The 14,653-nt window shown below is 36.1% G+C and overlaps 1 protein-coding gene across 8 annotated transcripts in view; it reads right to left on the reverse strand.

The window, feature by feature from the left end:
- The window catches only part of LOC106882575 (striatin-3), a 263,926-nt gene that overhangs the window by 14,931 nt on the left and 234,342 nt on the right, over nucleotides 1-14,653 (reverse strand). For 3 of the 8 annotated variants that reach the window (XM_052976853.1, XM_052976855.1, XM_014933292.2), the window contains 2 exons: nucleotides 9,528-9,875; nucleotides 508-665 (listed from right to left, as the gene is read on the reverse strand). In XM_052976853.1, the coding sequence (XP_052832813.1) occupies nucleotides 508-665; nucleotides 9,528-9,875 (506 nt within the window). The remainder of the gene's footprint in view (nucleotides 1-507; nucleotides 666-9,527; nucleotides 9,876-14,653) is intronic. The other 5 variants (XM_052976856.1, XM_052976858.1, XM_052976857.1 and 2 more) reach the window with 3 other exon arrangements.

Below are 14,653 nucleotides of genomic sequence, written 5' to 3' on the forward strand. Positions count from 1 at the left end.
AACTTTCTGTCCGGCATTCACCATGATAGATCGCTGACCACTACCTTTATATTTTTTTTTTCCTTGTTTTTCTCCTTATTTCTTTCTGTTGAAGAGCGTAGCTCGAAACATTAGACTTTCTCTATTCCCGAGCATTAAACTAATACATCCTTTTGTTGTTTACACCACCTGTCCTCGTCTGTTGTTTTTTTCGTAAATTCTCCCATATATATATATATATACATACAGTAGGCTTCTTTCAGTTTCCGTCTACCAAATCCACTCACAAGGCATTCATTAGCTCAAGGCTAAAGTAGATGACACTTGCCCAAGGTGCCAAGCAGTAAGTTCTGAGCTCAGAATCGTGTGGTTGGAAAGCAAGCTTCTTACTACACAGTTATGCCTGCACCATTATAATTAATTTCACGTACACAATGACATACTACACAACTTTCCTATCAATACATCTTTTAAAACATCTACTCACAGCACAAACAGTAAGGACCAGTGACCAAACTCCATACTCACATCATAAGCTTGTGGGTCTGCTTCGTTGGCTACCGTTAGTCCTGCTAACTCTCCAAGGCCTAGTGCTGCCTCAAGGGCTTCATTCTCTGCTCCTGGAACTCCAATCATGGGTCTTTTGGAAGGTGCTGGAAAAGATATGGAGCCACTTCCTTGAACACCTGTCAAACAGACAAGGGAAACGACAAACTGAAGCAAGAACTGGCACAAAGGCACAGTGAAGCAACAGCTAACAATATCTCAATGTCTGCACCTGTATTGATAATTGGGTTAATTAATAACAATAATTAAAAAATCAAACTGCATTGACCTCGCTGGTGTTGGTAGCCCTACAAAAGCCCTGAGCAGAGCCTCTATCTCCAACAAAAAAAAAAACAAAAAACACACAAAACAAAAAAATCCCTAATAAAATAAAATGATGATAATTTTTAAACTTAAGTATGCCCCACTCAGATACTGGGAGAGGGGGGTCAGTCAATTAAAATGACCTCAGTGCTTGACTGGTACCTAATTTTATCAACCCCGAAAGGATGAAAGGCAAAGTCGGCCTCAGCAGGATTTTAACATAAAGAGCCAGGATAAACATCACAAAGCATTTTGTCCGACACTCTACTGAATCTGCCATTCCATTAAATGTAATAATAATAATAATAATAATAATAATAATAATAATAATAATAATAATGAAACACTTGGCAAGAAATGGAAACAAAAATGAGGGAAGAATAAAAAATAATAATAATAATAGTAATGATAATAATGAGTTAGTGACATGAGGTGGATAAGAAACAGAATCTTTTGTTAAAAATTATTTTCTTTTTGTTTGATAGTTTGGAATCTTTCCTAAAATTCCTGTGAACAAAAACAAAACAAAACAAAAACAGAATACTTTTGTTGTTGTTGTTGTTGAAGCTAAGACCAGTTGCAACAACACTACATGGGTCTCTGATCAGAATAAGCTCTCGGGTGAAACAGAGGTTCAACAGCTCCATACCACCGTGTGGCGTGGGCATATTTGTGTAAGATAAACAGACTATTGTATATACATACAAATGCACATAACACTATTTGTGAAAGAGAGAGAGAGATGGTAAAAATGATATATGGTCAAAGATGTCCACCTAGCAATGCATACGTGTGTGTGTGTGTGTATATAAATATACATCTGTATATAAGTGTGAGTGTGTGTGTCTGTTTGATGATCTGGGGGTCAATATATACAACTGTTTAAATCATTGAAGGTCATAGTTCAGTGACTTAGGGGTTACTACAAGATTAAAATCCTTGGAGGTAAAGTTCAACAATTTGTGGGGGAGGGATCAATATATGACTGCCTAAAATTCTTGAAGTCCACAATTTAACAGTTTAGAGATCAATAAACAACTGACTAAAATTCTTGAAGGTCAGAGTTCAACAATATTCGAACTAATAAACAAATAGAAGTTTATAAGTTGTGAAGAAAAGCAAGTTCTGACAGCATCAAGCAGGGCTTTTTTATTCTGAGTCGGAGTAAAGTTTGAACTTAGTAACCATCTAGCCAAGTAGTAGGTCCACTAGCCTTGATTTTAACACACATGCCTTACCTCAGTATCAATGAAATTATTGACCTGTCAACAATTATTGACCTGTCAACAAAATAGAAAGGAAGAGGAGGAGAGAAAGAAGGTGAGTAGATGAGGTGGGGATCAAAAAGTTTTGCATAACTTATTTGTTGACCTCTCCCTTTTTATTTAAGGAAGGAGAATTGGGAGAGCAGGATGATGGCAGGTGGTGATAGTCATGGAGGGGGATATGATTTAATGGAGTAGTGTGGGGGGTGGAGTCATCAAGAAGGGGAGAGTATGATGTAATGGTAATGGTAATTAAGCTAACAAGCAACACATGCAGTAGCAACAACCACAAAGACAACAGTAGTAATAGTAGCAGCAGCAATAGTAACAACAACAAACATCTATATTTAAGAGAAAATAGTAAAATAATGAGAATATGTGTGTATGCATGTATGTACACACACACACACACACCAGAGGTGTTTCAAAATGATGTATACCCAGTTTATCTATAGACAAAATAGTGATAGTTAAGTTAATTCTAATATAATTTTAATGAAAGCAATATCACGAATATTGCTAGAAATAAATATGCAGTGAAGGAAAACAAAAAAAGAATATTGAAAAAAGATTAAATTACTGTTTTAATTATTTTACTTAATATGGAAGACAACTCCAGACAGGTTTCAATGTTACCATGACCTCATCAGTGAAGTACACATTTCACCACACTTATCAAAGGAGTGGTGAAGGAATCATTGAGTAAATGCACAATGAAGTACATCGGTTGGCATGGAGAATTAGAAGTATTTAAAGAAGAGATGGCATATGATGAATAAACAAGTTAAGTTAGTGTTATTATTTTAATAATCCCTACAATAAATATTCTAGTGGAGATAATTATGATGAGGTGGGGGAGGGGAAAATCAATGCTAGTCAACAGCTAATACTGATATTGTTTCATTTATTTATTTCAGCAAGTAAGGGAGACAATGCCAGATATATTTCAGTCTTTATGATTTTCATCAGTGATTCATAAGACATCAGCAGGTAAACCAACAAGATAATAACACTGCTTGATGTAGGAAAAATTAATTTGTCTAGAGGAAGTAAACTGGTCTTAAGAAATTAGCCTACAGTCTAGCGAACATTATTCAAAGTTAAATTCATTCCAGCAGATGGAAACAAAAATACAAGTTATAGCTGCTGTTAAGCCCCAAGTCAAGCAGACCTATGATCAAAGGCATTCCATTCATGACCATCCAATTTTAATTTTTTCAAAGTATAGTGCACCACTGATTGCATTATCTACTGGTCTTCCATAAATAACCTTGCCCGGACTTGTGCCTTGAAGGTTAACTTTCTAGGTGTAATCCCATGGTCATTCATGACCAAAGGAGGTCTTTTAGGTATAACAGGGAGAAAGTGTAAACAGCTATCACATACAGGAGTTACAGCTAGCTATAAAGAAGTACTATGGATGGCAGGTACGGCTAACTATATAGGTACCACAAATAGGAGATATAGCTGCCAATAAGTACCATAGATGAGAAGTACAGCTAACAATAAATAAGTACCACAAATGGGAGATATAACTAAGCAAGCACCACAGATGGGGCATACTACTGTAAAAAGGTACTATGGATAGGAGGTATAGCTAATTGTAAATAATTAGGATAGATGGGAGGTACATCTCACTAACACAAACAACTAAACGCACTGTATAGTTAACAAGTATTCCCTTAGTTTATATAGTACTGAGTTCAAAATCCTTCATCTGTGATATCTTTGGTGAGAGATTGGGTCCACAATAAATGTGGGAAATTCTCACATGTAATACCATGTGAACACCGGAATTTATGGTGTTCAAAACCCTTCATTTGTGATATCTTTGGTGAGAGATTGGGTCCACAATGAATGTGGGAAATTCTCACATGTAATACCATGTGAACACTGGAATTTATGGTGTTCAAAACCCTTCATTTGTGATATCTTTGGTGAGAGATTGGGTCCACAATGAATGTGGGAAATTCTCACATGTAATACCATGTGAACACTGGAATTTATGGTGTTCACTAATAATAGTTTAAGTGCATAAGAGGATGTGAGGATAGCAGAGCTGACCTGTCACCCCAAAGATAAGCTGATAGTGTGACAAATGTTTTCCTCATAAATTACAGTGTGACACAATTTCTTTTGTCTTTGGTCAATGTTATTTCATATTTGCTTCTATCTAGAAATCAAAGGAAATGACTACTATTCCCTTCACACTTTGCTTTTCTGTCCTGGACATCAATGTTTCGAAACTTACTTATTTTCCATTACATTTCAGACAGATTCAGTGGTGAGTTGCAGAAGCAGAAATATCATTATAGCAAATATTCTACTCAATACCACAAATTTGCTTGTCAGTTGCTTGACCATAATCACTTGAGTATGTCCATTAGTGGCTGACAATATGTACATCTCTGATCATGAGCAGGAGTAGTGGGGGAGCATTGTAGTCATGTGCTGAGAGGGGATTCTTTGGTGTTTGAATAAATGTAACAAAAGCAAAGTTTGAAGGAAATATTAGCCATTTTTTAGTACTTTCCAATTGAAAGCAAATAGGAAATACCAGTTGCTACCCAAGGACAAAAACTGAGTTAGTGTTATGGTTATGGGGAGGCTTAAGCACCATTACTCATATGCCTTCACTGTTAGGTAACCATACCTATATGTCTTTTGAATCAAGGACAACAAACTATGGCCCCTACAAGCACAAGTAAAAATTTTTTAAAATTACACTCACATATTGAAGCAACAATAATACAACAGTAATAAGAAGCAAAAAAAATAAAATAAAGAAAAATAAAAGAAAAAACAAACAAACACCATCTCTCAGCATGATTGAAGCTAAATTCACTTAATATGAAAATTGTTGTCTGCAAAATTATTGATGCTTGCTTCTGTTATGACATGGGTGTACAGGTCAGGTGTAAGACTAGTATTACCCAAATAAATATTTGGATATGGTTTTCTAGAATAACCTTTGATAAAATTAATGTTCACACAGAATGTACTCTGTACTACACCAAACGCAGTTATGATATTAAACTAATACAGTTAACCAATATGGATGATCAACGCTGTCAACTGCTCAGCAGTTCACACAGTTTCTTTATTTTATTGAATGCGTTAGTCCACTTTCAGTCACGTGGGGGTGGTCAGATTCCTTCCACAACAGTTTCATGTGAAGAGAGGTGGAGAGCAAACAGCTGTTTGCTAACTAATTTCTAATTTACAGAATGATATAGAGAGTGCAATGAACAAAACTAAAATGCAGAAGAGAAAGGTCCTAATGTCAAACCACCACAGTCAGTGGTTCAATTCTCAACCAGACCTTTAACTATTATTTGTGAATAACAGAACAGTGAACTGAGAAAATCATTAGAGTATTGAAAAAAAAAATGCTTTGCAGTATTGTTTTAGCTCTTTACATTCTGAGTTCAAATCCTGCTAAAGTCAACTTTGCCTTTCATACTTCCTAGGTCAAGAAAATAAAGTACTGGTTAAGTGCTTCCTAAACACTCTCCTGCCAGATTTCTATCATTGTGCCCATATTAGAAACTACATTTGTGAATTATGTAACATCTTTTATATATATATATATATATATACTACTGCATTCATGTCAGATACTTTATTGAAAGTTGGTTAATCCCAGTGTCAGCTCTTTGATCAGAGACATTCCAGCTGTAATCACTAACTTTTATTCAGACACTGGTAGCAAGAACTACATCATTATACATCCCATTTTTTTTAAAGACATTTTCATAAAGAGATTTGTAATGAGATGTGGTTGCCATTTTCAGCATACTGAACAACCATGTGGAAGTTCCCATATTTCATTAAATGTCTGTGTCCAAGATAACTCTCAAATAATGTAATCCACTTAGTTGTAAATGGTTACCAAAAGATTGCCACAACACTTCACTGCAAGTTGCAGCAACAGTGGGTATAAAACTGGTGATTGTGGTCTTGATTTGCAATGCTGGACTGAAACTCCTCTCCAGTTATATATAAATATGTGTGCACATGCACTCTCACACACGCACAGAGTTTGGAATGGGGAATGGACTGCCGAGTTTGTCTTAGATAAAGTATTCATAAGAAAAGATCTAAAATCTTGAATGCCAACAAACAAATGTGTGCATATATAAGGTACATGAGAAAATTACAGAGAACCAAGGAAGGACTAAAAAAGGGCTGTATACAAAGCCCTTTCCTTCAGACCAAAGCCTTTACAGATATTAAAGGTTCAATAGTTCCTACTCTGTCACTGAGAGTTGTGTTTATAGTTAAAAACACTTCTCTCTTCAACTCAAATAGCCTCAGAATACCTTGCAGTAAAATGTAGGAAAACCTCACTCTTATCTTATATCATGCAGGATTCCTACACTAAACTCAGCATTTCATGTTGGATAAGGTAAGTAAAACTGAATCTATGAACTTTAGTGAATGTGTGTATAATAGCAAGTTGAAGTGTAAGTTAAATTAAGAGTAAGGGTTCATGAAAAAGTGAGTGAGAGAGCATTTGTGAGGGAATACAGATTGCATGATTCTGAGTGAGGTGCGATTGTGATTGCATGAGTGTGTGTGGATGATTATGAGGCTCAGTAAATAAGATGACCATGAAGTTCATTCTACATTCGCAAGCTAAGTAATATTTAAATTAATACACAGACTCAACCAAAGCAACAACAACAATAATAATAATCAACATAAAAGAAAAATAAGAACTATAAAACTCCATGTATAAATATGACCTTTTTTTTCATTAAAATTAAAATTAGGGGCTTGAATAATTATTTCTAATTTAGGCTGAAGGGCAGCAATTTAGGGATAGGTGGGTATTGATTACATTAACTCCAGTAACTTATTTCATCAATGTTGGAGGAACATAAGGCAAAATTGACCTCAGCACACACACATAAATGGGCTTCTTTTAGTTTTCATCTACCAAATCCACTCACAAGGCTTTGGTCAGCTCAAGGCTTTAGTAGAAAACACTTGCCCAAAGTGCCACACAGTGGTATTGAAGTTGGAACCATGTGGTTGGGAAGCAAACATTTTACCACACAGCGATCCATGCTTTAGGTAAGAAAGTCCTTTTACACACACACACATGCACTAACTTTTACGAAGAAATACAACCTTAATAATGTAATAAAACTATTATTTTTAGAAGATTTAGTTTTTATTTATACAAGAATTATATCAAAACCCATACAAATGTGGGCGTGATTTTTTTTAATATCAACTGACAGCTGGTTCAAATTGCATATCTTTTTAGAATAACTCTTCTTCCACAGTAACCCTTCATCTTGTACCCCTTCACTGCAGGCAAATAATGGGTTCCAAGCAGAAGCAACATACCATCATTGACTCCTTTGCAAAGGAGACTGCAGGCTGTCTTACTTCCACAGAAGGTTACAGGTTGTTCACAGAGATGACAACACCGACAAGAGTTTAAAAACAAGAAACCAGTATTGAAGATGAACAATGCAGTAAGTGACTATCAACTGTAACCTCTGACACCAATTGCTAGTGAGTGGACAATTTGACTAACACAGAGAGACTAGTCATAATTCATACACTTGCTGCACAACTGGACTGTTGTCACAATGCATTACAAAAGATAATGGAAGACTTTGGGTACTGGAAAGTATGTGCAAACTGGGTACTTCAACAGTTGACACAGAATTATAAGAAGAGGAGGGTAAAAATCTGCTCCAATCTGCTAGAAGCATTTGAAGCCAAAGCAGTTTTCTTCTTCTTGATCTTGTAACAGGGGATGAAATATGATCATATCTATACGGTCAGGAAATGAAGGCCCAGTCCACTTCTTCTCCAAAGCCTGAGAAATGGAAAAATCAAAGTCACAGTGACTGTTTTCTGAGATGACAAGGGTATCATTCCTTTTGATTTTCTGGAATATGACCATACCAAGAACAGCAAGAGTACACTGAGCTACTCAAAAAGCTTAAAGAAGCTATTAGGATGAAGAAACCAAACAAGAATTCATTCACCATGACAATGGGAATGGAACAATTCTTTGGCAATAAATCAGGCAATCAACAAACTGAATTGGTCAGAAGTCCCCTATTCATTGTGCAGCCAAGACCTGGCACTCTCAGAGTTCCACCTGCTTGGTCAGTCTTCAGGGACAATGATTTGAAGACACAGATGAAGGGAAGTGGTTATGAAGAATTAGGTACAACAGTGCATAACTGAAGTTTTTCGAAGAGGATTCATGGGTTTGGTCCAACAATGGTACAAATACACTGCTTCTAATGAAGACTACATTTGAGTCATACCTTTGTTTAGAGAAAAAGTTACTCAACCAACATGTGCAACTTAAATAACCTCTGTCAGTTAATGAAAAGTTATGTCCATTTTTGCATGTCTTTTAGTATAATCCTCATATATCTGCAAATTTTATCTTTTATCTTTTACATGCTTCAGTCATTAGACTGCAGTCATGCTGGGGCACCACCTTGAAGAATTTTTAATCAAATGAATCTACCCCAGTACTTCTTTTTTTTTTCAAGGCTGGTACTTATTCTATCAGTCTCTTTTGCTGAAACACTAAGTTATGGGGATGTAAACACACCAACACTGATTGTCAAGTGGTGGTGGGAACACACACACACACACACACACACACACAATGGGTTTCATTCAGCTTCCGCCTACCAAGTCCACGCACAAGGCTTTGGTCAGCCTGAGGCTATAGTAAAAGACATTTGCCCAAGGTGCCACGCAATGGGACTCAACCTGGAACCAGGTGGTTGGGAAGCAAGCTTCTTACCACAAAACCATATGTGCACCTTCATATGAAATAAAAAATTAAAAACTTATTCATTGGATTATATTAGTGTTGTGCAACATTGTGTGTGTATGTATATTCTTTTATTCTTTTACTTGTTTCAGCCATGCTGGAGCACAGCCTTTAGTCGAACAAATTGACCCCAGGATTTATTCTTTGTAAGTCTAGCACTTATTCTATCGGTCTCTTTTGCCAAACCACAAAGTTATATAAGTTTTCCCTATTTGTCTCTGATGACAGAATATCCTTTACTCGGGGATATCCCAGAAACAGGTGTAAGATTTTGACTTTCTTCCTATAACAATATTGCCCTGCCTTAATGTTTACTGTCCTGTTTAACAATTATATATATATATATATATATATATATATATATATATACATACATACCCATTGTACTATAGGGGTTTTAAGACAATATAGACTCCAAACTTGAGAAGAGTATCAGACAGGATAAAATCTATACATGGGGTTTTGAGGGTATTAAAAAAATTGAAAATGCAAAAATATTTAAAGAATACAGCAACAACAAATAATCAAATAAAACAAAAGCAAATACAAATAAAGAAAAAAGCAACTATTTAAAATGATTGCATGCATACCATTGTCATCAAAGTGTTCGGGCAAGTGACTACCCAAAGGTGGGGTCCGGTAAGAAGAGGAGGAGGAAGAGGAGGAAGCAGAAGAAGAAGGTGGCGACCTGTAACCCTTCGGAGAAGCAGAGCCGGCGGAAGACGACAGAGTGAAAACAATGGCTTTGTCACTGGCAATAGAAGTGAAGCTGCTGTATCCACCAGCAACGGCACCGCCAATGCCGACACCACTGTCATCCTCGCCACCATCGTCCATGCTATCACCATCACTACTGCTACCACTGCTCAAATTTTCGAGCATTGCTTCACAACTGTTATATGCTGACATCATAGCCTTCAGTGTGCCGCGTTTCGGACCTATGTACACAGGAGAAAAGCAGAATTTTTTTTGTCTTGTTTGTTCTTTTTTTTTTTTTTCAGAAGAAAAACTGACCTTTCAGTTCTGTTAATTAAGAAATATAATTACAACCCAATAATAAGTATTTCATTGATGCTTAATTAAGGTGCATATTGCAAGTGTGTTTGCATACATGTATGTATATGTTTATATTGCATGTGTGTTTGCATACATTTATGTATATAAATGTATATACATGTATGTATATGTTTATATGTATGTGTGTGAACCTCTGTCTATGTGAATATGCACATTTACCTTTGTAATTGTGTATATGTGTGCCTCTGAGTATGTGTATACCAGTGTGTGTGTGTGTGTGTGTGTGTGTGTGTGCATGCATGCATAATAACCACATCAATATTTTTTACAATATCAACATTTGTACAAAGTTTCAGTTGGTTTGAAATGCTAGTCACGATCAGTTGTCTTAATCCTAACTATGTGTACACAAATCCTGACTGGATCATAAGCCTAGATATGTATAAATGGTTCCTGACTGGATCACAATCAAATGTCTTAATCCTAGATATGTGTACATGGTTCCTGACTGGATCGTAATCAGGTGTCTTAATTCTGGATAGGTGTACAAGATTCTTAGACTGGATTCAAACCAAATGTTCAAGATTAGCTATCATTAATATTGTTGTTGTTGGCACTCCGTCGCTTACGACGTCGAGGGTTCCAGTTGATCCGATCAACGGAACAGCCTGCTTGTGAAATTAACGTGCAAGTGGCTGAGCACTCCACAGACATGTGTACCCTTAACGTAGTTCTCGGGGATATTCAGCGTGACACAGTGTGACAAGGCTGACCCTTTGAATTACAGGCACAACAGAAACAGGAAGTAAGAGTGAGAGAAAGTTGTGGTGGAAGAGTACAGCAGGGTTCGCCACCATCCCCTGCCGGAGCCTCGTGGAGCTTTAGGTGTTTTCACTCAATAAACACTCACAACGCCCGGTCTGGGAATCGAAACCGCGAACCTATGACCGAGAGTCTGCTGCCCTAACCACTGGGCCATTGCGCCTCCACCATTAATATTATAATTTCCCAAACTCATTTCTTACAGTGCACATCTAAATGCAATCAAAGATCTAGTAGTACATATAATCATCATCATTTAACGACCATTGTCCATGCTGGCATGGGTTGGACAGTTTGAGCAGAGCTGGCAAACTAGAGCCCTGCACCAGGTCCCAGTCTGATTGGCCGTGGTTTCTACGGCTGGATGCCCTTCCTAATGCCATATATATTCATATATAATGTAAGAACATACTGCATATTTAGATATGCACCAGTTTATTGCAAGGGTGCAGTTTGGTAATCTAGGGATGCTGCCCCCTCTCTCTACTGTCCGGTAGGCTCCACTGAGAATGACAACAAAGAAAACAATGTGAAGTAGACCAAAACAGACATTTGTTTACCTGCAGCTATTAATGGTGTGCATCCCAACACAGTGGTGGGGTAACAAGGGGTGGTTAACAAGGCTACTGCTGCTGCTGATATTTTGTGTCTATGTGTGTGAGAGAGATACATACACACACACACACACACACACACACACAATGTAATACTATAAAATACTATGTGTGTAATACATAACCATCGAGTAGTATCTAGGGTTGTGTGTGTGTGTGTGTGTGTGTGTGTGTGTGTGTGTGTGTGTGTAATGCATGAGCTACATGATATTGTGCAAAAAAAATGTGTGCCTGATGCATGAGCTATGTGATGCTATGAAATATACTGCATGCGTGTATGTTACATGAGCTGTCTAACAATATGTAGAGCATTACCAGGTGTCTGTGTTTGTGTGTAAATCAATAAAGAAAATTTTTCAGCAAAGTATTTAAAATCATAAAGAAAGAAAGATGAAAAAAGACAAAGTAGACATTGTGGATAGAAATGATAAAAATATGAAATTAAAAAACAAATAATAATAATAATAATAATAATAATAATAATAATAATAAAAATAGCAAGAGAAGAAAAGACTTTTGGAATACATACCAAAAGGTTATAAGAATGAAATGAAGTGAAAAGGGGGTTGGAGACAGATTTAGTCTTGGGAAGGTATTTAACAAGAGGTTAGTGGAAGGGTAGAGTTAATATTTTGAAGGAGAGATAAGAAGGAAAAAAATAACCATCACCAAAGAACAGTGAAAGTAGAAAAAGTAAGACACAAGGGGCAGAAAGGTATGGGGGTTTAAGTTGACAGGAGAGAACTGTGTTTTCTAAATTGGTTACTTTATTAGAAACTACAGATATTTTACTTAAGTAGTTATTAACTACTTTACAAGTAGTTAATAGCTACTTGTAAAGTCAATTGCCAATTTCATCACAAATACAACTTTGGTAGGATTTGAACTTGCAACACATGTGGAGCTAAACACTCAACTTTGCTGGACCATGTTATGGTGGATCTTGGGATTAATTAATAGGATTTGTTTAATGGGTTTTCAAGGTGAAGATTAGACCTTGAATCAAAACTGCCAAACATTACAGTGGCAAATAATGAACTAAATATTTCTCAACTCATAAAACAGGGAGACCAGTCAATTGATTTTTATTGGCTCTCCACTTTTGATCTAGAAAGAAAACAGAACCAGTCTTTGAAAGAATATACATGAGCATGTGTGTGTATCTGTGTGTGTTTGTTTTTGATTGCTACAAAAGGAAATGGGACCCAACTATACCATAACGGAAACGGATATATTTCTCTAGAGACTGTGGTACTTTTCTAGGAATATATAACAACAACAATGATAATATTAATAATAATAATAATAATAATAATAATAATAATAATAGTAATTTGGCAGTACCCCACCTCCGGTAGACAACATCTTCAATTAACAACATCATGATATTGGATACTGTATTACATCTTAAACAACAATAATAATAATAATTGCTTCAAATTTTGGCACAAGTCCAGCAATTTTAGTGTGAAAGAGGTTAATTGATTACATTGACCTCAGTACTTGAGTGGTACTTTATTTTATTAACCCCAGAGGGATGACAGCCAAAGTTGACTTCAGCAGAACTTGAACTCAGAACGTAAAGAGATGGAACAAATATTACAAATCATTTTGTCCACGTTCTAATCACTTCTGCCAGCTCACCATCGTCACCTCATAATTGTTTCTGATTTCAGCACAAGGTCAGAAATTTTGAGGGGAGGGGTTAGTCAATTAAATCAACTCCAGTAATTGACTAAGTACTTTATTTTATTGACCCTGAAAGGGATGAAGAAGACAAAGCCAACCTTGGTATATTTATAAACTAAGTATGTGCTGCTGTAGAGGAGACACAGAACCTATAAGCAGCCACGGAGGGAGACATATAATTAATTTCATAAACTCCAGTATGCAGCTGGTACTTATTCTATCAACACTCATAGAAAAAGAGAAAGAGGAGGCAGGTTAAACTTTGCCAGAGGTGTGAACTTAGAACAAAAGAGCTGAAACTCTATACCGAGAAACATTAGATCTCATGTTGCAATGATTTTGACACTCGACAGGAAAGCGATTAATTATAGTAATAATGACGTGTAACAGAGGCAGAAGGTCTCAAAAGGGATGAAGGGAATAACTGTTTTAACCAACCCTAAAATTAGTAAGTAATTAAAGATTAATTAAACAATAAACACACCTAAAATACCAAAACAGCACTAATTAAAGCAAATTACAATTATATAATTAGTCTCAGAAATCATTATCATCATGTATAAACATACACATTTTCATATATATTTATAAATGCATATATTTGTGAGTGAGTGTGTATATATATATATATATATATATATACAAGCATATATACATATATGTACAAAAATAAGTTTTTGATAATCAAATAAAAATATTTCTTTTCTGCAGGATTTTCTTTTTTCTTTTTGCAAAACTGCACAAGTTTGGAACAGAATTGCAACAGAAACTGTAATAAAGCATGTACACATTAATGAAGCAGTGGCTAGCAGCATGCAGACTACAAAATAGAAGGCAGAGTGGTGCAAATGGGAGGTAACAGAGCAAAGGGAAATTAATGAAGAAGCAGCATGCAGCTGATGACAGCACCATACAGAGAAAAAATGGGGAGAGAAACAGCAAAAGATTAAACACCACACCACACCATACACACACACACATACACATTGTTTGAAACTGAAGACACACTGTTGCTACTCTCGAAGTTTTCTCTTCTCGTTCTTGTGTTCGACCCAGTAATGTAAAGTAGCAAAGAATGTGGATGGGGGTAGAGAAAGAAACAGAAAAAGAAGAGCAGCCACTTTTGAGACCTGGCTGAAATGCATACAGACGAGAGTAGGACATTCAGAAAAGCAACAGAGTGAAATGTATCTTCAAATTCAAACAAATAAATAAATACACCACTACATGTATTGAGTACTTCTTTCTCTCCCATTTGTACACCCAAACAATATATATATATATATATATATATATATAAAATAAATTGTTTTAACAGTGGAACTCAAACTAGACAAGGTTACAAATAATAGCATGTAGAATATTGGTTAAAATCCCTTTGGACACAAAAGTCGAAATCCTGTGGGACCTGAAACTACATCTGTGGTCATGACAAATCTAGGGCAGCCTTTGACTCCAAGGGGTTTTTAACCCAATATCCTACATGCCATTATTTATAGATCTATTCTGAGTTCCACCATTAAAACAATTTATTTCATATCTCTCGAAGTTTCTAAAAAGCAATTATATATATA

This window comes from Octopus bimaculoides, chromosome 25, assembly GCF_001194135.2.
Source record: "Octopus bimaculoides isolate UCB-OBI-ISO-001 chromosome 25, ASM119413v2, whole genome shotgun sequence".
In the NCBI taxonomy this organism is placed as follows: domain Eukaryota; kingdom Metazoa; phylum Mollusca; class Cephalopoda; order Octopoda; family Octopodidae; genus Octopus; species Octopus bimaculoides.